Genomic DNA, 24,046 nt, shown 5'->3' on the forward strand with positions numbered 1-24,046 from the left:
ACATCTCCTTAATCCGGCGAGCAGAAATAGAACATTTCAATCATATTTTGCTACCGGGAAACCGAGCAGATAAAGCGCTTTAAGACCTTGTTGAAAGGGACCGTGCAAGATGGCGAGCGATAAGATCGTCCTATAAGCAGGCGCCGAATGGAAAACTTTTGTTGCTGCTGAAATTTGTTGATAGAGATATTGCGAGTAAATTACCCGGCGAGCAGCCTGGCGCGTTAAAACAATGAGGAGGCGACGCAACGAGGGGACGTCGCGGTGCCCGAGTGGGACGGCGACGCGGGTTTCCAGCGGGCTCCTCGCTCCCGTCCTTTCCCCTCTTAGACCTCAAAGGTCTCACCCGCGTGCCCATGTCTCGCTGCACGCTTGGCATCGACTGCTGTTGTCCGTCTGTCCGCTGGAATGAATTCCTGTCCCCGGGAAGGTGGTGCGGGGTTGACCCGGCTTTTGGGGGTCCGTGCTGGGAGCCAGGTCGGTTTGGGCGACGCCGAGAAAGGAAACTCGTCCTTTTGTTTCTCCTCTGTTTCTTGAGACTCACTTTAAAAAGAACAACCGACCAAACCTCCAAGTTTCACTCAAACTAATTATCCAATTACACTTTAATTCACTGAAAAGGCGTTCTAGCCTCAAAGAGGCGAGCGCTGCGACGTTGGCACGTGGGATGCTGCGCTCCTCCTAACCGAGCGGTTTAAACCCGGCGTTAAGTGCAGAAGCGAGCTCAGCCCGAGCCGGGGAAGTGTGACAGGCGTGTCCCTAATTAAAAATGCAAAATGAGAAGGTTGTCACTTATTTAGCTGACTTGTTGGCAGCAGAAGTCTGTCAGGAGGCTGGTGCTTTATTTATTTTTGCAAGGCGGATAAATCCTCTGGATTGTAAACCTTCTTGGCCTGAATTCGTGCATGACTCTTAATCCTCCGCTATGACACAGTGAATTCAGGACAAGCCTGATTAATAATTACATTATGCAGCAAAGTTGAGAGTCGAAACCAACTCCTGCTCTCTCCCTTCCTGCTTCGCGGCATTTGCTCGGTGCAGGACGTCACGGGGTCTGCTCCTGCGGGCCAGCAGCACCGGCGTTGCCGTTCGGCATCCCTGCGGGGCGGGATGGATGCGGGGCGGGATGCGGGGCGGGATGCTTTGCACGTGTGCATCCTTGTGAGGGAACCAGACCCTGTGCGTGGACCATGGGGCGGGTCTCTCTGCAGCCGCGAGGGATGCTCCTGTGAGGGCTCGGTGCAGCGACAGCGTCGCACCAGCAAAATATACACCGGCCGGGGGGAGATAAAGCTCACGCTGAGCGAAATGTCCCCCACCCCGGGCTGCGCGCAGCTCGGCCGGGGCCGAGCTCTCCCGCGGGAGCGGCAGAGGGAGGAGGGTTCGGCGTCCAGCCCCGGACAAGACCGTTTCTATTTTGTCTTTGGCAACAAGGCAATAAAAATACGCTCGTCTTGTTGCAGCGTGATGATAAATGGTGGATGCGAGCAGAGGTCGGCACGCAGCGATCTGCTGTGTTGCTCCTCAAACACATACAAATACTTCTCTGTTTACAGCATCCGATTTTGAAACTTTGCACGTGGTCCCGCCGTGAGCCCCCCCGGCCGTCGCTGCCAGCGGCTCGCAGGAGCTGCGGTGTGGCTGGCGGGCAGCAGGGACAGCTCGTGGAGGAGGACGGGGGGCGGTTGGGACGGTACTCCTGCCCGGGCCTGTGCAAACGCGGGCCGGTAAAGCGGCTCCAGCCCGCGGTGGGTTGTTGGCTACCCAGGGACAGAGCATCGAGAGAGGGAGGCAATGCGGTTCTGCCCGTTGTGGCCCAGCCCAGCATCCGCCGTGGCAAAGGGGGAGGGAGATGCTGCTCCGCGGTACCCTGGGGATGCTCGGCCCCTTGGCGGGATGCGGGGCAGGGGAAGCGGCGCGGCCTCCGCAGCCGGGAGGAGGTTGTGCGGTGCCGCCCGGGCGTCGCTTCGCTGGTGCCCCGCGGTGCCGGGAAACGGTGAGCGGCGTGTTTCCTGTTTGCGAGCGGGTGGCCGGGTTCTTCGCTTGTGATTTGTGTCACGCTGAGTTTGCATGGAAATTGGGATTCAGTTACAAATGCATACAAACCACCTCTTAATTTCAATTTTCTTTTTTTTTTTTTTTTTCCGAGTACGGTACCTTTTTCAAAAGCACTTGGTGCATAGGGAAGAAGTTTGCCAACACATACTTTGCATCAACTCTAAGATTTGCTTGGTTTGTTAAAAGAATCCAACTGTAGTCATATAACAAGCATTAAACTGGAGAAGGTAATCTCATCCGTCCTGGGGAGTCACCTAGGACCTCCCGTCCCTGCCCCTCCTATGGGTCTTCTCGAACCAGAACCGATTCTGTGCAATGCGTAGGTTGGGTGAAATATTGGGAAGTTTGCGGGCATTATTTCGGGTAACCTTTCCCCCGTGCGCAGGAGGACTAACCCCTCTGTCTTCTCCTCTAGGAAGCTGCACAGCGGGATGAAGACTTACGGATGCGAGCTGTGTGGGAAGCGGTTCCTGGACAGCTTGCGGCTGCGAATGCACTTACTGGCTCACTCAGGTGGGTTGGAAGGGGACGCGTGGGGCGGGACAGGGGGAGGATGCTCTCCGTGCCCACCCAGAGGTGCTGCGGCCACATGGCTCGCGCATCCCTAGGGGAGCTGCATGCGGAGCTGGCTGCAGCCTTCCCAGGACAGCACATGGCAGGCTTGTTTTCCGGTGCCCAGTAGTTTGGTTTACCTAAATTTCCTTTTTTGGAGTTTGTTTTCAATTCCTTAATTGGGGAAATGCTTTCCGGGCTAACAGCTCAGAAGAACAAACGCTGCGTACCGCGCGGCTGCTTGTTGTCCAGCCCTGCTCATAGCGTGAGCATCGCCTTCGCTTCGGCTCCTGCGCGCATCCCGGCACCGTGTTCCTCGCGTACAGGCGTCTGCCGCAGTTTCGTTAGCCAAACTGCTGCGGAATTAGGCGTTCTCCGCCTAATGAATCTAACTAGCAGGTTCACATGGTGCAGGCCCTTTAATTAAATAGATAGGGCTGGAACGCTGCGCTGGTGGGAAGACTTGTGCTCTGCAAGTCAGTGTAGGCTGATGCTTCCGTTGGGCGTGCGGCCCCTTCTTCAGCTGGGGGGTTTCGTGTGAAAAACACGCAGGTGGCCACCGGACCCCTTTGCTGGAACGCAAGTGGGAGTCCTCGTCCCGCTCCTTTGAGGACAAATCACTTGGGGCACAGGTACCGCAGCCAAAGCTGTGCTTGCAGGGAGCTTTGCAAGGAAGCTATGTTACATCTTTTTTTTTTTTATATATATTTTTTTATCTATTTTTTTCCCTCTCTGGCCCTCGTCCGTGCCGAGTGGGAACAGGGCAGGGACGTACCTTGCCCGTACCCAAGGGACTGGCACGGAGCTGCCTTCCCCACGCTCCTTCTGGCCAGACAGTGGATTCTGCTTTGCGGGGTGTTGGAGCTTGCCCCGACCCTGACCCCATCCCTCCCTCACCACTTTTCAGGACAGGCGCCGGCTCCCCGGCGTGCCCGCAGACAGCGGCGGGTTGCTGGGGCTGGTCATTGGGGTGCTGGTGTGTCCCCCAGCACGGGGGTGCAGGATGCTGGTCCCCAGGGTGCTGGTCCCAGCCCCTGGTGCTGGGGTACGGGATGCTGGTCTCCACCTGATACTGGGGTGCAGGGTGCTAGTCCCCCCCGTCCGGTGCTGCTCCCCTGGAATGCTGGTCCCCCCCGACACTGGGGTGTGGGATCCTGGTCCCCCGTGTCCAGTGGTGGTCCCCTGGGATGTTAGCCTCCCCCAGGTGCTGGGATGCGGGACGCTGGTCCCTGGGATGGTGGTCCCCCGTAGCACTGGGGTGCAGGATGCTGGTCCCTCCCCAGTGCTGGGATGCGGGATGCTGGTTCCCACAGCACTGGGGTGCAGGATGCTGGTCCCCCCCTGTCTGGTGCTGTTCCGCTAGGATGCTGGTCCCCCCCTGGGTGCTGGGACGCAGGATGCTGGTGCCCGGGATGCTGGTCCTCCCCAGCACTGGGGTGTAGAATGCTTCTCCCCCCCGCTCCAGCGCTGGCGCGCGCGGCTCATGTTTGTTATGGTCGCTTTGGCTCGCAGCCCGTCCCTGGCGGACGGCCAGCTTTGTGGGTACAGTATGTACAGTGAACGCCGAGCCAAGCTTGTCATCGCGCAGGATTAATTTTTTTTTTTTTTTTTTTTTTAAATCCGGCGGGGGTGGGGGGGTGGGGAGAGCGCTGCCCTGCGCTCACAAACAGCCGCCACGAATTCCAGCGCTGTTATTTATTAAAGCAGGAGACCTTTGCACCTCTCCCCTCGCCTCCCCCCTCCGCCAGCCCGGGATGAAGCGAGGTTGTGCCGGAGCCGTGGCGTGAGGGTTTGTTTTTGGCACGGCAGCGCTCCGAAGGCAGCTTGCCTCCACGCCGATGGACGGTGTGTTTAATTGGGAATTTCCCCCATGGGAGAGCATTGCAGTGGGATGGCTTGTGCCCCCTCCAGCAGCCCCCCATGCCGAAGGTGGCAACTGCTGGGTTTAATGGGGGTTGGCATCTCAGACTTCCCTAACGGAGCATTTATGGGAGATCCTCGGTGCTAAAGGTGCATTTAAATTAATGAACAAATTGGGGACCAGCCCTCGGAAGGGGGGGGTTGCGGTGCCCCTGCGACACCGCGGGGTACTCAGCGGTGGTATTATCGCTGCAGCCTTGCAGGTGCAAGGTAAATACTAAGCCAAATGTTTACACTCCAATATAAAGCGTAAATATAAAGCCCTTAATGCTATGCAAAGCCTTTCCCTACGTGCTGCCCGGCACCACCCGCTCCTGCCTGCGGGCGCCCTCTCGAAAACCTGTAAAGATGATGTTAAGAGCTGCCCCTCTCCCAGGAAAACACATTGCCGGGGAAAGCGAGGTGGGAAACCCGGCTCGTTGCGGGACGGTTGAGAAGCGCCATTGATTTGACCCGGGGAGGCCGGTCCCAGCGCGCCGCTCGCTTTGCGGGCATCCTCGCTGAAGCCGATGCTCGGCGGGCACGCTTCTTCGCTGCCTGGGACGGCGGTTTCCAAATCACCCGCTTTCGCTTGGGTTTATCCCCGGGGAGAGGTAGGGAAGCATATATCTGCTTTTCCCCTGCTGGCTTTGCCTCTCCATGTGGCTGGAGCCCCTGCCCTGGGGACGGCTGCCGTGGCCCTTCTCCGCTGCGGGCAGCGCGCAGGGATGCTCGTGGGCAGAACGTGGGGATGCTCATGGGCAGCATCCGGGGATGCTCGTGGGCAGCACACCCGCAGCCCCCTGCCCTGCTGCCAGCGCTTCCCTCCCCACCCAAATCTGCTCAATTCATCCTGTGTCGTCGGTGCGGTGGGGCAAAAAAGCCCCCAGGTCCCGCTGGGTGAGGGGAGGGGCTGTGCTGGGGGAGCGGGACCCCATGCGCCGGTGGGGACGAGAGCCGGGGCAGGAGGGAGGGGCGCATCCCGCCCGCCGGTTTGCAGGGGGCTCATCGTCCCGCTGCCTCCCGCCTCTCTCACGAGCGTGGTCCCCTCTCCTCCCGCCACGCGCGGGGGGTCCTCTCCTGGGGGCGACGGTGGCTCTGTCCCCCTTGCCCCGGGCCGGTACCCGCGGCGGCTCCCCGGGGAGGCCGGGGCCCCCCCGCCCCGGCTGGCCGGCGTCCCGCGCTCGGTGCCGGGTGATGTCAGCGGCCTGCCGGCAGGTCTGGATGTTCTGCCAGCGTTCCCGCGTTTATGATCATCCGCAGATGTGCATCCAAGAACACACTGTACCCACAGCAGAAATTAATGCAGGCTTGACTGCCGGCCAAGCCGCGCACACGGGGGAGAGGAAGAAAGAAAACAAAAACTGTTTAATGCTGTTTATAAATTATACACTGGCTGATGAAAAATACATTTCGCTCGCCCCCCCCCCTCCCCTCCCCATCCTCTCTGCCTCGAGAGCCTGAGAAGAAGAATATGGTTTGCTTTTTAGCTCCCGTTTTGGCTGTGTTCCTGGACCCGGCCGCTGGGTCAGAGCCAGCTGCTTTCTCCCCCCTGCCCCCCCCCAGCCCTTACCTGATGAAATATATTTATTTTTCACCCGCCGCCGCCTCTCCCCCCTCCCCTCCTTCGGCCGCCCCTTGTTGCTGAAGGTGGGGTGCAGAGGGGGGTGCCCGGCCCCCCCGCACCGCCCCGAGCGCAGCCCACGCACGTCGATACCGCCGGACGTATGTGGCCATCGCCGCCCACCCGCTTTTTGCGGGGTGGGGGGAACTTCCCAAAGTTGCCCCGAGGTCGCGGTGCTGGAGACCCCCTGCCTCCACTGGGGTAGGGGGGGAATAAATGGGGCGAGAGCCCCCCCATCCCTCCCCGCGCACTTGCCAGCCGTTTACGCAGCTTTTGTGTTGGTGGTTTTTTTTTTTTTTAATACCGCTAATGTTTATCATTTGCCCAACAGGCTTGACAGATTTTGTTTCCTGTCGAGCGGCGCGGCTGCGGAGCCCCCCCGGTTGCCAAGGAGCCGCCTCCCCGCACCGTCACGGCCTGATTTGGTATTCCGCGCGGCGCCCCGCCGCATTTCTGTATGCAAGACAAAGTGTTTTGATGGAGGACGATTGCAGGAGTGTCTGGAGGCTGTTTGGAGTTTTATGGGCTGTGCACAGAACGCGCCCCGCTCGCTCGCCGCGCGGGGCTGCCGCCGCCGCCGCTGCTGCCGCCGATGGGCTCGGTCGTTTTTTCCCCGCCGAGGGGAGGCTGCCGGAGAGAGCAGCGCTCGTGGGGCAGAGGAAAAGGGGGAATTGTGTAAGAACCTGCCTCTTTTTTGCTCCTGAGCTAAAAATCTGCGGATTTTTTGGTTTGGGTTTTTTTTTTTTAATATAGGAAAATACCCCTGGCTCTACCGGCGCGGGAGTGGGTGGCGCCGGCTGGCGGAGGTTGGGCGCTGATGTTGGCGGTGGCTCTCCCCTCCCCCCCCGATGCCCACCCCCAAGCCCCCACTCCATCATTCCCAGTGCTTTCCCAAGCCCGGCGGGTGCTGCTGGAGCATCCTTCCCGCGAGAGCCGCCCGTGGTCGGGCTCACTCGAGGGATGCTCGTGGCGCTCGGCCGGCAGAACGGCCGAACCCCCCCCGGCTTAGGCCGGCGTTCGCCGGGCTGCGGCATCCCTCCATACCTCCCAAAGCCCGCGCCTCGCTCTTCTCCTCATATTCAATTATTGCCTTTCGATGGTACTTTGGGAAAGAAGGAGGCAAAGGCGTTCGTCTCGCTAAACCCGAGCCCGCTCTGCAGCCGGGTCTTTTTTTTTGGCCCTCCGTGGGTTTCTCCGATGTATTTTTTTTTAGCGCAGAGGTTTTTCACGACTGTCTCTTCCACTTGGGTGAAACAGGGGAAAAGGGAAATAATAATAATAATAATAATAACAGCAATAATAAAAATCAAAAAGCAGCTTGATGTGGGCAAAAGAAGAAAACAAGAGAATGGGGTAGAGAACAGGCTAAATTTAAAATTGTAATTGGCTGACTTCCACAGGCTTGCGGGTGTTTTAATGACTCATAATAACTTCATTTAAAACCAGCTGAGCAGAAAATAGATTGGAGAGGAGCCTCAGGCCATTATGGATTTGTTTTTTTTTGACAAGCTCTGTTTTCGGCAGCCAGGAAGGCACTCGCGGAGGGCTCGGCTGCTTCGCTCTCCCGAGTTGGTGGTCTGCCCGACAGAGATTGTATAGAAACCGGGGACGGCTTCTTCTCTTTTTTTTTTTTTCCCCCTGATTAAAAATAGATGCCTTGAGGTATTATTTTAGCATCACTGTGGTTTGGTGCTTTTTTTTCTTTGCACTTTTGATGTGGTAAATGGAACATAAATAAAATTGTTTTTGAAATTACTGAATTAATTAGGTAGTAAAGCGACGACAGTGCATAAATTTACTTGGCAATTTTTTTTTAATCCATATTTCCCCCCCTCCCCTTCTTGCCAATTACAGCCTGTTAATATGTAATCCCAAATTTTTATTAATCCCCTGTGCTGGGGGAGGGAGGGGAGTAGATGTCGCACGGTACCGGCGGGGCCGTCGTGCTGAAACCGCGGTGGGGAAGGGCCAGGGTGTTGCCGCCATCATCGCGTCCTCCCCCACCGCCCTCCTCGCTGCGTGGCCGCGGGAAATCGCCGATTTCCCATCCTTCTCCTCCTCTACCCATCTTCCTCCTCCTCCGGATGGTCGTGCCTCCTCATTTTCCTTTTCCCTTATTTTTTCCTGGGCTAGAGTTTGTATTTTGGGAGCGCCTCTCCCCGCGTTTCCCTGGCAGCCGGGGACGGGGCCGCGGGACGATGGTGGTTTGGTTAGTGGTGGCGTTGGTTGGGAAGGGGACGGAGGCGCCGGCCGCGCCTGCCCCCTGCGCTGTGCTCCTCTGGGGGGAGACGGGTGGGAAAGCGGGGCCGGGGGGCCGCAGCCCCCAGTGGAGGGAGAGACGGCAGCGCGGGTGGGCGAAGGAGCGGCGCTCGTAGCCAGGTTGGGGCCATTTACTACTTCCTACCGTGCAAAGTGCTAAAACCGGTGAGCCTATTCCGCATCCCCAATAAAGTAATTAAAGCGAGCGGGCGTTGGGAGGTACTGTTGGGGTGATGGTGGCTACAACTAGACGAGCTCTGGCTTCAGAGCCACCCGCTGAGCCGGGCTTGAGCGGAGGGAGCCCGACCTGGGCTCGCCGGGACGCGCACGGGGACGCTCACCATGACCCCTTGGGGCGTCCCATTTCCGAGAGCTGCGTTAAACTCCGTCGGCGCTGCCCGGCCGGGCCAGCCTGGGGCTGTCCCCTTGTGTTTCTTTTGGGGGGAAATTCGATAAGCTCAGGGCTGCCCCTCCTTATCGCTTCGCGTCGGAGTCACCGCGGTCCCAAGGCAGCGCTGACCTTGCCGCGGGGGGGGACACCGGGGCAGCGATGACTGTGCAGATAGCACTGGACGGAAAAAGCAGCGTCTCCTCGCCCGCTCGCACCAGCCTCTCGCTGCAGGGACCTTTATTAGGCAGGAGCTATAAATTTGCTCGCGCGGATATAAATGTACGGCAGGGAGGTTGGTGCCAACTGCGAGGCTCGCGCTGAAACGCGGCGGATACTTGGCAGCACGCGGAGTCCCGTCCCGTCGGGAAGATCATCCGGAGATATCTATGTGCTGTAGGCGATACGAGGAGCTCGCTAAAAATACCCTCCCCAAACTTGTGTGTACATTTGGAGAGGCTAATCGTTTCTACGGGTGTCATTTAAAGTGCGGAGGAAAAGCGAGAGGGGGAGCAGAAAGCCCTGACACGGGCTCTGGATGTGCTGCTCTCAAATGTGTCCTGCTCCCTTTAATAACAAACATCGAACCGCGGTGGTTTTTCTTGAGCCCTGTTATAATAAGCTCAGATGTTGGATGACATTTTTCCCGGTGACTCACATAGTAAAATTAACCTTGAACTATTTACATATTCAATCGCCGCCCTCCCTCCTCCTCCTCCCCCCCCCCCCGCCCCCCCCGAGCGTGTGTACATTACAGGAATCCTGGCTCCGTATCAGTTTTTGTTTTGCCGATGAGAAAAAAAAAAAAAAAAAAAAATTCCCCGCCTGGAGTACACATCTACTTGAGGGAAAGAACACGCAGTCCTGGCCTTTGGAAATTGGCAGGCGGCGTGCTGTTCCCGCGCTGATAAGAGGTACTGTAAATAAAACTGTACGGCAGCGCCTGCTGTAAAATGCCCCGCGTCTGTACTCATTGTTCTGACAGCTCCGGCTTTTTTTGGGTCCGCTGTTTTGGTACACGCTGTGCTTCCTTATGTAAGCGAGCGCGCCCAGCTCCTCCCGGCATTCGCCCTGTTTATTTTCGCCTCGCCAGGAATTTTTTCTGTCCCCCCCCCGCCCGCTCCCCGGCCAGATGCCGGCCGCCTTTGCCCTTCGTGCCGTGCCGCCGCGGGGCTGCTCTGCGCTCTGGCCCCACGCTGGGCTCTCGGGGGGCAGCACCAACCCTGGCACCTGTGTCCCCACGCAAAACGAGGGAAGAAAACGCAAATCCCACGTTTGGCCCGTGGATGCGACCGGCCCCCCCCAGCTCAGCCCGAGCCCGTAACCCCCGGCATCTCCCGTGCCGGGCGCCGGCAGGAGCAGCCCGGGGAGGACCTGTTGCTGCAGCGGGCTGCAGCGTCCTCATGGATCACGCTTCGCAGCGGTGGGGTTTGGGAGAGCGTCGAGTGGCGATGGAGAGGCATTGCCTTGGCAACTGCCGGCTGCGCGTCACCCGTGCCGGCAGCGTGCCGGGCGGGGGGCAGCCAGCGGCCATGCTCCATCGATCCCCACCCCCTCACCGCTCCGGCAGCTTCTCCCCATCCCGGGCGGTCTCGGCACCCCTTACGCCGCTTTCCTCTCCCTGCTGTGGGTACCACCGGCAGCGTCCGCATCCCCCAAAGCATCCCGGGTGCGCGCCCTCACTGCCGGCGGCACGTGCGGGATGAGCTGCCCCGCCGCCCCCCTCACATCACCCCAAAGCCCTTTTTTTGGTATTTATCCCTTCGCGAGCGGCCATGTGGCCCGTGCACACTCGGCTTGTTTTGAATGCAAACTTGACATCACGGCGAGGGCGGCGGAGAACAACATATGCACAGTAAACAGGCAGACTGTCGTATTGATTAACAGATGAGACCTCTATTATCGATCAACGCTTGGCGAGAAAATTTATCACTTTTAATTTCGCCACTGCCAAATATTTCTGCCTGCGAGCCAGCCGTTACCGAGACAATTTAAAGGCAAAGGAATTCTCTTTTTAATGCATCTCGTGTGACCCCTCCCTCTCTCCCCACCGCCTTTTCTGCGCACCTTTCTCCGAATCCCGTCACGTTGGTGGGGTGGGGGGGCAGGGGGACGGGACGGAGGTGGGCAGCGCTGCCTGGACCCCTGGAAATGGGCGGCACGGCACTCTGCAGAGCCGTGCCCCCTGCCTCGAAGGCGGCTCTGTCACGCTCAGCTCCTCACAGCAGATGTGAATCAAACCTCAAAATCTAAGAAATGGGTCCGCAGCTTTGCCCCGGCGGCGATGCTTCGGACGTGGTGTGTATCGTTAATCTACTTTTCTCTGGAAGTTGCTTATCTGCTGCCGGGCGTCCTGGTTTTTCCCTCGCCCGAACTGGCAGCACATGTTGGTAGTGATTTTCTGAGAATTCCCCCCAATACCACATCTCTCTCCAATAGTCGAAGACACCTCTGAGCTTCTCGCTCAATCGCACCGCCTCAGACCAGATGCATCCTCGGGTACCGTTCTCAGGTACCAGCAGCGGCAGCTGAGATGGGAAGGGGCAGAAAACCAATTACAATTAGATCGGTTACGATGCTAATGAAACACATTGATGTTTAATGATTTAAAAAAAAAGAAAAAAATCCCACCCAAATATTTCATTTCTTCCCGTCAAGCAACACTGTACTGTGCGTTGTGCTGTTCTGCATGGGGAGTTGGGACCGTGGGGTTAAGCGAGGCGGCAGCGGGGGCTGTAGAACGTGGAACCCCCCCCATGGCACAGGTCCTGGGGCTTGCACGAGGCCGATGGCCGCAGCGACGTCCCTGTGCAGGTTTGGGTGAGCATCCTTCAAATAACCGTCCTCTCCCCTTTCTCTCCCCAGCGGGTGCCAAAGCCCTGGTCTGCGATCAGTGTGGCGCCCAGTTCTCGAAGGAAGACGCCCTGGAGACGCACAGGCAGACGCACACCGGTAAGTGGCCCTCCCATGTGTTCCCCTTTCCCCCCTTCCCCGTTGCTAGCCCTCCTCCGGAACCTTTAGCCCAAGGGAGAGATTAACCCTTTGCGATTCCCACATCCCACCCGCCCAGGTCCGTTTGGTGACTTTAATTTGACGCAGGTAAGTCGGCTGCCTTTTCTGCTGAACTCTGAATTGGAAGTAGTTTTGTCCTTGTGTTGAAATCTGTGCGTGGCAGTTGCGAGAGTGTTCGCTGCCGACTTATTTTGGTCTGGTTTTGCTGAGCTGGTAACGGGGGTGTTGGTGGGAGGAGGAGCACAACCAGAGCATCCCTGCACCGCGCACTGGTCGCCCTTGGTTTCTCAAGCCACGTGCACCAAAATTTGACCAGCACGCCAGCGCTGGGCTGCTGTTTGAGGTTCAAGAGAAGCTTCCCAAGGGAGAAATACCATTGTCGTGAGTGTTTCGGATGCTCGGGAGCCCAAGAGCGATGAGCTACAAATCATTTGCAAACCCCAGCCCACACCGATAGTTGCGTTCCCGTTTTCCAGAGCATTCGTAGGGATAATTGGGTTGCGTCTGGAGCTCTGGGGAGGTTTGGCCACGCTGCCGCGGGATGCGTGCGTGGGTGCGAGCGCCTGCAGGGCAGTCAGGCTGCGCAGTGGGCGTGCAGCCGCTCGTCGCAGAGGGTGCTCGGGGACCTGGGACCCCAGGACGGGGCTTTGGGGCGGTCTGGACCCAGCTGTGCGCACACAACCCCTTTCCCCAGTGCTCATATGGGTTTAAAGCCTAAGCCAGAGCTGTTGCCATGGGCGAGCTTTGCCTGGCTCCGGCTATTAACTCAGCGTCCTGGCGCCTGTGCTTGGCAGCAGCGAGGTACCCCCAGCTCCTCTTCCAAGAAAACCCGGGTGCGAGGCACCGGTTCGCACAGCCCCCTTGGGTTTATTGCTCGGCGTTAACGTACGCACGTGGGAAACAGCAAACGCACGGTCCTTTCTTCCCTCTGCCAGCAAAACACCGGCCCTTTCCGCGCGGCTCCCAGCGCTTGGCTCCTGCCACCGTTCGGCTCCTGCGCTTGCCGCCCGCGGGGAGTACAAGGAGGCCTTTATGCGTCTCGCAAAAGCCACCTTGCCCAAGACGGGTTTGCTCCGGGGCACGGGGGGATTTGTGGCCGGGCCGTCCCGGGTGGAGCCTTTCAAACCCCAAACCCAGCTGGAGCAGGGAAGAGCGCCCGCTCCTCCCCACGCTGCCTTGGGGGCGGTGTGGCCGCGCACAAGCTCGTCTTTTGGCACTGAAAACCCTCCTAAATGCCGCTGGCGGCCGAGTTTGTTCTCGGAGGTGGCGAGGTTGGCGCGGACAGCCCGGCTGGCCACCCCCCGGGGGTTTGGGGGCGACGGGGACACACGGTGCGGCATCAGGAATAGCTCCGCCACTGGCGGAGCTGGGAGCTGTGCTGGCCGAGCACCGGGACGTCAGTTGTGAAGTATTTGCCCTCCTTATCCCCGCTCCTATGGCTGGAGGTCAGGCTTTACCGATCACGGACTTTCTAACAAAGGTCCTGCACGGTGAGGAGGAGGAGGAGGCTTGTGCTGGGGCAGCCAGCAAAGCCCAGGGACAGGACAGACCCTGCTCCGGGACGAGCGGCCCCAGGCCGGGCAGGGAGTCAAAGGTGGCCGAGCAAACATTTCCTGGACCCGTTGAGCATCCCGGGGTGGTCGGTGGGAGCCCAGCTCCCCTCGGTACCCGGGGCGGTGGCACTGGGCAGCTGCCCCCAAAACCGTCCTGCCGACGCAGAGCGGAGCGGCAGCGCGGTTTCGCTGCCGACCTTGGCGCTGCTGCGGGGATTAGAGCCCCTCCGGTTGCTGCAACCTCTGGGGGCTGGACGTGGCCGAAGCTCAAAGGGCGGCGGGAGAAGGGGGCGCGGGGGACGCGGTGACCCAGGTGGAGCGGGTTTATCGCCACCGCCTCCCGCTGTAAACACGAGCAGCCGAAATGAATCGCTTCCTCTCCTCGGGTGGCATGCAGCGAGCCCTGCCCTGGCGCAGAAAGCATCCCTCCCCTGCCGGCGCTATAATTAACCCCGTTCCCAAATAACGGCATCTCCCAGGAAGGATTTGGGGGGGCGTCCCCGCATCGCCCTTAGCAGCAGGTTGGTCGGCCAAAGACCTTCTGTCTTTCCACACCAAGACATAGCCCCTTTTGGTAGATGCGCGGGTCGATTCCTTCAAGGATGGCACCCAAAACTGGGTGGGGTGCATCTGGCACAGGCTGGCCAAACTGACCAGCTTTGCTCAAAAACAGGGTCTTTTGGGACCTGGCTGCAAGCAGTGGCTGCTTGTCCGCGCGCTCAAGAGCTTTCCTGCAGTGGGTGGCCTGGATAAAGCACTCCCGGGGTTTCTTTTCAGCACGTGGGGCTGTTCCTCAGGTGAATGCTCGGGACTCGGGACACCCCCCTTTATCCCACTGAGTTCCCCCCTGCCCCCATTGCTCCTCCTGGTGACGGCGCGGGGTGCGAAGCCAGCCCACTGCACGCACGCTGCGTGGAGCGGTGCCCGTCTCCTGCGGCAGAAAACCTACGCCCCGCTTTCTGACGCGAGGTGAAAAATAATAATAAAGGCATAAGAAAATAGTTTCTGCTTGTAAACAGGGAGCCGGCTCGGGGCTGCGACACCCTCTCCGGGTGTTCGCTGTCCTTGGCCCCTGTCCCGTGGTAATAGGAAAAGCAGCAACTGTTTTGGCTCGTCTTCCAGCAGCACAAGCTCAGTGCCATGCCGGGGTGGCGGGAGAGCGTGGAAAATTCCTCATCCTTCTCCTAAAATGTAGAGGAAAAATCGAAATGCGTGGAGAAGGCAGCCCGCGCGCCCCCCTGCAAGCACAGCCGGGGCTCGGGATGCTCGCGCGGCCGGGCTTGTGCTAACGGGGCTGGGGCTCGTTGCCTGCTGTTATAAATATCAGAGGTGACTCGTCTCGAGTTTCCCCCCGTGGGCCAAGGTAATTAACGCGCGCGAGCATGTACGCGCCCGGTGGCCAGTGTCAGTCCACGGGCCAGCGCGGATTTACTCCCGACCCCCTTTCACCTGGGCGTGCTGGACGCCTGATATAGTGTTTTCTTGGGCATGTAGTTGGCTCTTTGATTTGTGGGGTCAGCGTGCCCCCGGCTGATCCGCGGAGGGTGCGCGGGAGCCTTCGCCCACTCCTGCCCGCGTCCCTCGCCGTCCCCGGCTGGCGATGCCGCCACCAGGACACAAGTAGCAGAAAAGAGTTAATAAAACCGACGTGTTACTGAAAATCGAAAAGCTGTAAATCTCCCCCCCTCCCGCCCCCTTTTTTTTTTTTCCCCCTTTTTTTTTTTTTTTTTTTTTTTCTGCTGGGATGTTGGTAGCGTTTTGATTTAATAGTTGGCCAAACACAAGGGTCTATTTTATTCAGAGTTTACAGGCCTCAGGGCTGTTATTCCTCCAAATTTAATAGCATTGAAATTGCAGGGTTGGCGATAATTTGCCTATCACTTTCTGCTCTCCCATTGATGTTTATTGTCAGCGGGATGGAATCTCAATCCGATTCACTTAGATAACATGTCTGTTAAACATTTAGATAATTGTGCCATCATTAACTTGTCACATTATTTTAGAGATTCAAAACAGTCGTGCGGTATAAGCGGAGGTACAAAGGGAGAAAAATCCGGCGCGTGGGAGCCGGAACCCGGGAGAGGAGGCGGTGGGTGGTGGGATGCCCCCGCGGCCGCCCCTCCGCTCGTTCTTGGGGAAGGTGTCGCTCCGCAGCAGCTCAGGAAGCTCAGCCTTCCTCTCCGCTTTGGCCGGGCTCTAACCGCTTTGTTTCCCCCCAAAAAACGTATTCCATTCCTGTTCTAAACGTGCAATGAGGTACAGAGTGGGTTTTTTTCATTTTTTTATGTATTTTTGTTTTTTAAATGCCAGAGCGCTTGGCGTTTTTCTGTGGAAGAGCATCCCAGCAGCCCCGTTACTGCCTCGGGTGGAGGGGGATGCGTGGGGGTCTGGAGGATGTGGAGGGGGGGGCCGCGCCGGAGCTGCACGGGCACGCGCCGTCTCTCTCTGTTCTTGGCAAATTTACATTTAGTCCAATTAATTACCTATTTGTCTTCTCTCCTTTCTTTGGCTTCACTTTCTCTGCCTCAAAACAGTACCCACCTAAAAACTACCGGTGATGCCATAGATGTATGTCATGCTATTTTTTTTTCGGTGTTGGACATCAAGGGTTTTGAGCGAGCAGAACATAACATCCAAGTTTGGTGGCAGGAGCCGTAAATTGTGTTGAAACATAAATCCTGTGTGCCTTACGCTCGGTGTGGCACCGCGGGCCGTGGCCGAGCCGGCTCTCCGCCGGGATGCTCCTCCAACTCCGCCGACGGCTGGGGGTTGTCTTGGCGGTGACACTTGCCACCAGCAGCCATCCTCAGCGTCCCTGCGCTGGCGGTGGGCGACTCGGCCCCGTGAGATGTGATTCTTGACTCATCTCGCTGCATCCTCTCCCACGGCTCAATCGGAGCGGTGCCCGGCTATAGGCAGCCAGCGCGCTGCCTTACCGAAACCAACCCCATGTCCTCCCGGGCTGCCTGTGACTTTCTATTACCGTTTCACGGGGCTCCTGAGAGCGTTCAGAGAGCAGCTCGATGTGGCTTCTGGGGGAAATACCGCCGGATCGCATTTTTCTCCATAGCTAGAGATAGTGCACTGCAGTATTAAGTACGGTTATTGGTAATTATCCCTCCTGTGCTCGCTTTGGGTCCGCGGTCCCACCTGGGGGAGGGAGCGCGGGTGATGTGGAGTGGTGATGCCCAGGCGATGCTTTGCGGATTTTCTGTTGGACGCAAGCGTAGATTTTGGATGCTCAGTTACAGAAGCGCTCCTCCAGCGTGCCGCCCTCCCCTCACCCTTCTGCCAGAGGCTGCGCGCAGCGGGCACGGGGCTGAGGTGGGCTGCGGTGCGGGCACGAGGGTCACGGTTCCTACAGAGGAGGCAGGAGTGCCCTGTGGTGCGCTGGAGCGGAGAAGATTGGTGCTGGGTCCAAACTGTGACTGCTGAGCTTAGGAACCAAATCTGGGTACCCACTGGGCACAGAGGGTGCAAAGAGGTTGTTCCTGGCACTTCCAAACGCCGGCGGTGCCCGGCAGGAATCCTTGAGCGACCTGGGAAAACTGGCTTTGGGGCCAGGGGAGCTGCTGCCAGAGGCACCGCCGGGGGTTTGTGGCTTCAGTAGCAGCTGAAAATGCAAAATGTCCACAGTGAAGATGCTTTCATGGCTGCTGGGACCTTTTTGGGTACAGACATCCGACTGGAGCCAGATGTGCTATGCGCTGGTGCAGCATCTCTTGTGCAGCACGGCCGGTAAATGGATTTATAAGAACCTTGGAAGGAATACTTCGTGCTTAATTTTGGCTGCTCGACAGGGAGCGGGTCTGACCTTCGGCTGTGGCAGAATGAAACGAGAACGGGGAGCTGAGGATGGGCGAAACCGAGCAATCCCAGTGCATCTCAGACACAGACCCTTGGCGTTTTTAAATACTCTTACGGCTAAGTTTATTTGCAAAAAGGACTGAAAATGAGACAAGTGGAGGGGAGGACGAGCGACTGCATTCCGCTGGAGCCCATCGCCTCTCCTGCGCTTCTCAGCTCGTGGCGCAGATGCTCTTCAAGGGAAAGCAGGTTTTTGCAAACCATTATTTCGATAAAAACGAGGGCTGGGACAGCTACGCTTCTCATCGGAAGCCTCCATCGTTTGGCAAGCGTAATTCACGGCACAAGTGGCTTTGCCCCCCGCCACCTCTGCGCGCGGCCGTGGCGCGCCGGGAGCTCGCCGGCAAGCGCGCAGAGCGGGCTCAGCGACATCACCTCGTTCGCACCATCCCCGGCCGGGCAGTGCGTGGCTCTGGCTTTGGCGGGGTCCCGGGGCGGCGGGTCCTGGGGGGTGCAGGACAGAGCCCCTTTGTCTGACAGTAATGTCCTGTGACAGCGCCTGAAATCCGAGTCCCGGCGCGCATTCCTGAAAGCGGGAATCTCCCTGCCTCCCACGCCACCGCCACCACTGCTTTTTCCACCTTTGCGGCAAACAGCGAGGAAAACCCCCCGTGCTTCCCCGTGGGCTCATAGGGAGCACGGCGAGGCCGGGCTTCGTGCGGGCAGGCGGGTTTACCGAAAACAAGCCCCAAGCTGGAAACGTGGCGGAGCCGCGCGCCCGCGTCCCCAACCGGCGGCCAGTGGTCAGCCTTTAATTTTCCTGTGCAAATACTATTTAAAGCATGATGAGAAAAGCCCGCTCACTAAGCTACGGAGAAATCTTTCTTGTCCTTTAATTCTAGATGAAGGGGATTAGTGTGAACATATTTAACCTCTGACCCGTGGACAAAAGCATTATCAAATTTAGTTGCCGAGTGGCTCCCCATTTAACCGAACCGGTGCAGTATCTCAGCAATTTTCTTTTCCTTCTTCCCTCCCTTGAAGGCTTTAACGTCCATTGTTGCCCCCGGAGCGCGGGGGGACTTGGCCGCCCTCCTCCGCCCGCATTCGGGGCGCTTGGCCGAGCCCCCGCGAGGAAAACCAGCAGTTTCGAACCTGTGGAGGCTTCAAAAAGCAGTAGACACCCCACCCCACCCCCAAAAAAAAAGCAAAGCTTGCTGTACGTTGGGCTGCTTTCTGCCCGCTTGGGCGCTGGCCGTGCCACGGCGTGGAGGATGCTCGGCCAGGAGATGCCTCCCGTCCCCCCGGGCTCCTCGTTCGCCTCCCGAGCGGGAAGGAACAGGCGCTGCTGGCGATCGCGCTCGGGGACACTCGCAGGGGCCTTATAAATCGGGGATGGAAGGCGGGCGAGGAGGCGGCCGGGGTCTCCTGGTCCGGCGGAGGAATGCCGAGAGGGGCCTCCCGTCAGGAGCCGGTGTCCGTTTACAGTGCATCTCTCATAAACCCGGCGGCGGGGGCGAGGGCAGGGGGACCGGCCCTCCTGGTATGTGATTGATTATCTGGTATTTATGCCATTGAGGACTTTTCAGCGGCTCGGGGTCAGGGGGTCATCTCGTGTGTCTTGCTGCAAATCCGCTTCCTTTTGTACAGTGCGGGCTGGGTGAGCAGACACACAAAAACAGCTTTTTCTTTTCCTTGGGAAAAAGGGGAGGGGGGCGGGCTGGTGTCAATGAAATTTTTTTTTCAGCCTTTCCTGAATAGTGTCCTTTTTAATTCCAAAGAACTTTTAATTAAAAGTAGCAGGAAAGTTCATCTCGACAAGGTTTAACTTACCTTAGCAGCTACTTTTGTCCCCCTCGGGATTCGCATCTCCCCGCCTTACACAAAAAAAAACCTACAAGAAATGGGGGAGAGGCCGCGCTCGGTACCGTTTCGCGTCTCCCCGGGTTTACCGAGAGGGCCTTTTCATCTTTTCTCTCTCTCTCTTTTTTTTTTTTTTTTTAACGATGGGGGTGCAGGAATAATAAGTGGACGCTGCGAATCCTGGCTTTGTGCCTCGCGGCAGCCGGTGGCTCCACTGGCCATGCTCGGCCGGGGGTGGCCGCCTGCGCCGCCAAAAGGGTCGTTTCATCGGCTGGAGGCGAACTGGGGCACCCGGCGCCTCCATGGGGTCGGGGGATGCCAGAGCGGTACCACCCTGGCCAGGAGGGATCCAGGAGCGGGTGGGCGATGGGCGGGCGCTGCTCTGTGCCAGGTGGGCTGGTGGCAGTGACAACAGTGATGGTGGCAATGGTGATGCCAGTGGCGGTGGTGATGCTGCTCTCCCATGGGGTAGGATGCCGCAGCCCCATAGGCTAAGCGCAGGGGCACTGTGGAGGGCAGGACATAACACCGCTGGCTGGGGACATCGTCTGCTGTCCCCTAAAACCCTCCTGGCGCAGCAAATCATGCACCCACCATGATGTGCCGGCTGGAAAACGCTTATAGGGGAGATTCTTTGGCCAAAAAGAGATGGGGGCGGCTCTGGGTGGACCAGAAATGTCGGTGAGGGCTTCATCTCCTCGCTGAAGCTCTTTGTTTAACAACAGAGCAGTTTCTAGCACGTTAGTGTAACTGTCATGGGAAAGCAGTGGGGAAAAATATGTCAGGTTCTCAACAGAAAGTCAAATTATTTTTTCAGCTGGTTTGACTCCAAATTCCGATTGGGAAGAGGAAATCTGGGAAGCCGGCGTGGTGGCAACGAGTAAGCGAGTAGATGACAGCTTCCCTTCTGATCCAGTGGCCAGAAACACCACCGCGATTTGCCTCCGGTTGCCCCAGGGGAAACGCTCCTCCCCGGGAGGGGCAGGGATGGATCCACAACGTGCGGCTTCCTCGGGAAGTGCAGGGATGGATCCGGGATCCTGCAGGATGGAGAGCACTGGGACAGGCATAGGGGGAAATGGTGCACGTGGATACTTAGATACCGACCAGATTAAGGCGTTTCGGTCAAGTGGTGCTTGTTTTGCCAGGAAAGAGGGCAGCTTTTCCATCTGTGCCCTTAGGGGTTGAAGGAGCTGAACACCGGATTTTGCCAAGGGTGACCGGGACTGAGGGGGTTTGGGTGCACGAGGAATCTGTGCACACTCGGTTCGGCAGCGCCGGCATCCCCGAGCATCGTCCCCTCTTGCCGGCATGAAGCCGGCTCTGGGGCACGCTCGGTTGCTGCAGAGGACAGTTGCATCCCCCGCTCATACCCGCTTTTCCCCTTCCCAGGAAAAGTTTCTTCCAGCTCTGAGCTTCCCGTTTTTCACACCCATGTTAAGGCTGAATCACTGGTGCCGGCTCCTTCGTGGCTCTAACCTGAGACCCGTTTGCAAGGGTGCGATGTCGCCCCGCTCTCCCCCCTCGGCTGCCTGGCCTGAGGGAGCTTGAAGGTGGCGTTCATCCCCTGCCGACGTGCAGAGAGGCCTTTTGTGAGGGCCTCCATCGCCCGCGGGCCTCCAAACGCCACCATCCCGCACCCTCCTGCCCAGGCTCCCCAGAGCAGGCATCAATTCCTGGTGTTACGGGGCGTTCCCAGGACCGTAAGCCAGTTGGTACCAAAATGCCTAAAGGTGCTGAAAAGGGGAGCTCGTCCTCATTGATGCACTCCTTTTTTGGCCGCCTGAACGTTTTTAATATTTATTGATCTATTTTGATATGTTCCGTACAATGAAAAGGCTTTGGGGACAAGAGCTGCGCAAGGAGGGCATGTCTCCAGCTCCAACCGGAAGGCTTTAGGGATCGCAAACGGCATCAAACAACAGTTTGACATAAAAACAATACAAGTTAGCCTTGAAAGCACAGCACGCCGTAGGTGCGAAGCCTCTGCAGCGCATTCCCAGGCTCGCGTGGTGTTGGGAGCTTGGGAAGCTCTCGCCTCCCCCAGCCGAGGGGTGGAAGTGCAGTAAAACGGGGTTTGCCCTTAAAAAAGGTCATCTAATTTTCGTTTCCGAAGGCGAGGTTTGCGCGATGCTCAGTTTCTTCAGAAGGAAAACCTGATGGTGCCGGTGTGGGTGATGCTGAGCATCCTTCCAGAGCCCGGGGACCGCGTTCAGGGAGGGCAGCGTGCAGTGGGATGCTGCAGCAGCCGGAGGGCAAAGGCGGCTCTTCCTGGGTGCTGGGCAGAGGGGCTCAGGCAGGAGATGCTCGGGGCGAGGGGGGGGGGTGGCTTGTCCCCTGTGCTGGTGACAGGGGCTCGCCTGGCCCGGTGCTGCCCCCAGGGAGCATCCTTCACAGGCAAGGGGTTTGCAGGCAGGTCTCCGTGCGTGGGCTCGGCATCCTGCCCCCGGAGGTGGGGGCGCGCCGCAGCCCTCCTCGGCAGCCGATATCTGCACCCCCCCAAAAAAAACTGCATCCCTCGATGAGCGCCGGCGGGGGCCAGCGGCTGCCAGGCAGTGCTTCGCCCAGCGCGGGTCCAGCTGCCGCCGTGATTGACGCAAAGCCAGTCTATAAATAAAGTCTTTCTCTCCTCTCATAAAGACTTTGCGGTTTAGTTTGCTTTCAAGGTCAAGATCAGACCTTTCTAAATAAACACATATCAAAGGATCATTAGCGGAGCAGCACTGTTAAATTGAGATATTAACTTCTGTCAGCCGCGCGTTTCCTTTTTGTTCTGTAACTCGCGACTGCGGCGGGTTTTTATTATTTTGGCCCTAGGCGGTAGCATCTGGCTTCTGTAGAGACTGTAAAAATTAAAAAGCAACACAAATCATTGCGAGAGAAAAGCAGTAAATTCAATGATAAGAATTTAAAATTAAAATGTTTCGGCGCTTTTATATTCCGCGAAACATGAAACGAATGAGTTGTGTGCCTGTTGCCATAAAGCCGCCGCCGCTAATAGTCGCTGGGCTCCTTCCCTCCCTGCTCGCTCTCCCTCGTAATCGTTCTTGCCTGAGCAATCGCAGAAAAGCGCAATGAAGGCAGGCGACGACGACGATGATGATGACGACGGTGACGGTGATGGAGATGCGGGGAAGGGGACAAGGCGCTGCCGATGGGACCGGGGGGAGCAAAGGGCCCCCCGAGAGGGAGGATGCTCTCGTCCCGCTGTGCTCCAAGGGAGACGGAGAGGTCGAGCAGGGAGGGTGTGACTAATGCGTCGGGTCACCGGGATGCGGGACCGCATTGTGCCCCGCGTCCAGATGGCCCCCGGAATAAATTACCCCCAGCGGGCGCGAGCTGCCCGTGCCGGCATTGCAGCTCGGGGTTTGCTGCCCGCTCCCCTGCGTTGCTGCGGGCACCGGGACCTGGAGCATCCTCCTCCCCGGGCATCCCAGCCCAGGGCTGCAGCCGGGCGGGAAGCAGCCCCGAGCATCGCTGCGGGAGCGAAAAATGAAGCACGTAGGTTTGAGGGGGGGTTTAATCCCCTGTGCTTGCAAGGTCAGTGTTGTACACGTGCTCTGAAGCACTGGGGTTTCTCTCGGCGCTGGTGGAGAGGTGGCGGGCAGTGCCGGGCAGGGACATGCCGTCCCCTCCTGTTGCAGCCAGAGCAGCCGCATCCACCCCTGCAGGAAAACCAGCAGCAGAAGAGCAGGCGGCGCTGGCCGCTTTTTAAGAATTAATTTCCCATAGTCGCTTAAAGTTGGGAAGAAAGCTGCGCTATCTCCGAGTAAATAATAACAATCAAACAAATGCCCCCTTGGGAGAAGTTGGCTTCCATAAAGATGTTAATTAGTGCAGAAGCTGAGCCGTGGAGTCCAGAGGCAGCCTTTGAAACCGGGATGATTTGGTGACTCTGGCACAAAATGTGTGTTTGTCGCTGGGGGATTCTTTTCCACCTCTCTCTGCTTAACCGCAAAGGTTGTAGGGGCTGTTGGGTCCAACCAAACAACCCAATAGCACCTTTGTGCCGGTGCTGCACCGGAGGGGCCGGGGGTGGCGAAGGGCTGGCTCTGCCATCCCAGCATGACGCCCGTAAAGACCAGTGCGTCCACGTGTGTGCGTTCCGGCGTCGTGCGTCCCGACAGCAGCATTCAGGGAAGGGGCTCCTTCGCACTGCCCCGCGGGTCCGCTTCGGTGCTGCCACCGAAAACGCTGCTTTTGGTTTCGTAATAATCCCAAAAACAGACACTGAAAGTGGGTTAATCTTCTTACCCCGAGCAGTGCGCATTCGCCATCCTCCCGGGGCAGAACGCACCCTTGGTGCCGGTGCCACCGGCCAGCATCCCCGGGGCCGTGCCAGTGCCCGCCGCTTCTGCCTGTCCTTCATCACCCATCCTCCTCCTCCTCGGCTTGGTGCCAGCGGGACGTGGGCGGCAGCCCCAGCTGAGCCCAGTGCCTTAAGTATGTCCTTAAGTCCCGCGGTCCCTGGCGGCTCTCCATCCTGTCCTCGCACGCGTTGAGCGAGCAGGGCGGCCATCGCCTGCCCGGCCCCCACCTGCGGCCGCGCAGCGAGGGGGCCGGCCCTGGTTTCAGCCACTTGCCTCCATGGTCCCGAGGACGCTAAAAACGCTGCCTTCCCCTCATGCTGCTTTTCACGCACGCCTGCAGCCTGCCCTGCAGCGTCGTCTGGGAGGTGGAGGCTGGTAGGGAGCCCTTGACACGCTGACAAAATCACATCAAACGTCCCTGAAATCTCATCTGGGGAGAGCCAACGGCCCTTGGGCTCTTCTGTCAGAGCCGTCTGCCTGGGTCATAAGGACGGCAGCAGTTTTAGTGCCCCTCTTTGGCACGTGCATCACGTAAGAGATCACGTTCACTACAAAGACTGAAGGAGGAGGGAGGCTGGTTGAAGACCCTGAGCTTGCAGGACACGGGGTGGAGGGTTTGGGGGCGAGAGGCAGCGACGGGCAGCGTCGGCGTCCTCTGATGCCTGCGCCCTCGTGCCTGCCACGACGCCGGAGCCTTGCCGGCGTGCCGCTCCGCAGCCTG

The 24,046-nt window shown here is 58.5% G+C and overlaps 1 protein-coding gene across 2 annotated transcripts in view; it reads left to right on the top strand.

Annotated features, from left to right (window-relative positions):
• ZBTB16 (zinc finger and BTB domain containing 16) overlaps nt 1-24,046 on the top strand; it is a 59,651-nt gene that overhangs the window by 27,241 nt on the left and 8,364 nt on the right. For both annotated transcript variants that reach the window (XM_082493766.1, XM_082493767.1), the window contains exons 3-4: nt 2,474-2,571; nt 11,646-11,732. In XM_082493766.1, coding sequence (XP_082349892.1) covers nt 2,474-2,571; nt 11,646-11,732 — 185 coding nt within the window. The remainder of the gene's footprint in view (nt 1-2,473; nt 2,572-11,645; nt 11,733-24,046) is intronic.

The sequence above is a fragment of the Vanellus vanellus genome (genome assembly GCF_965231255.1).
Source record: "Vanellus vanellus genome assembly, chromosome: 21".
Taxonomy (NCBI): Eukaryota; Metazoa; Chordata; class Aves; order Charadriiformes; family Charadriidae; genus Vanellus; species Vanellus vanellus.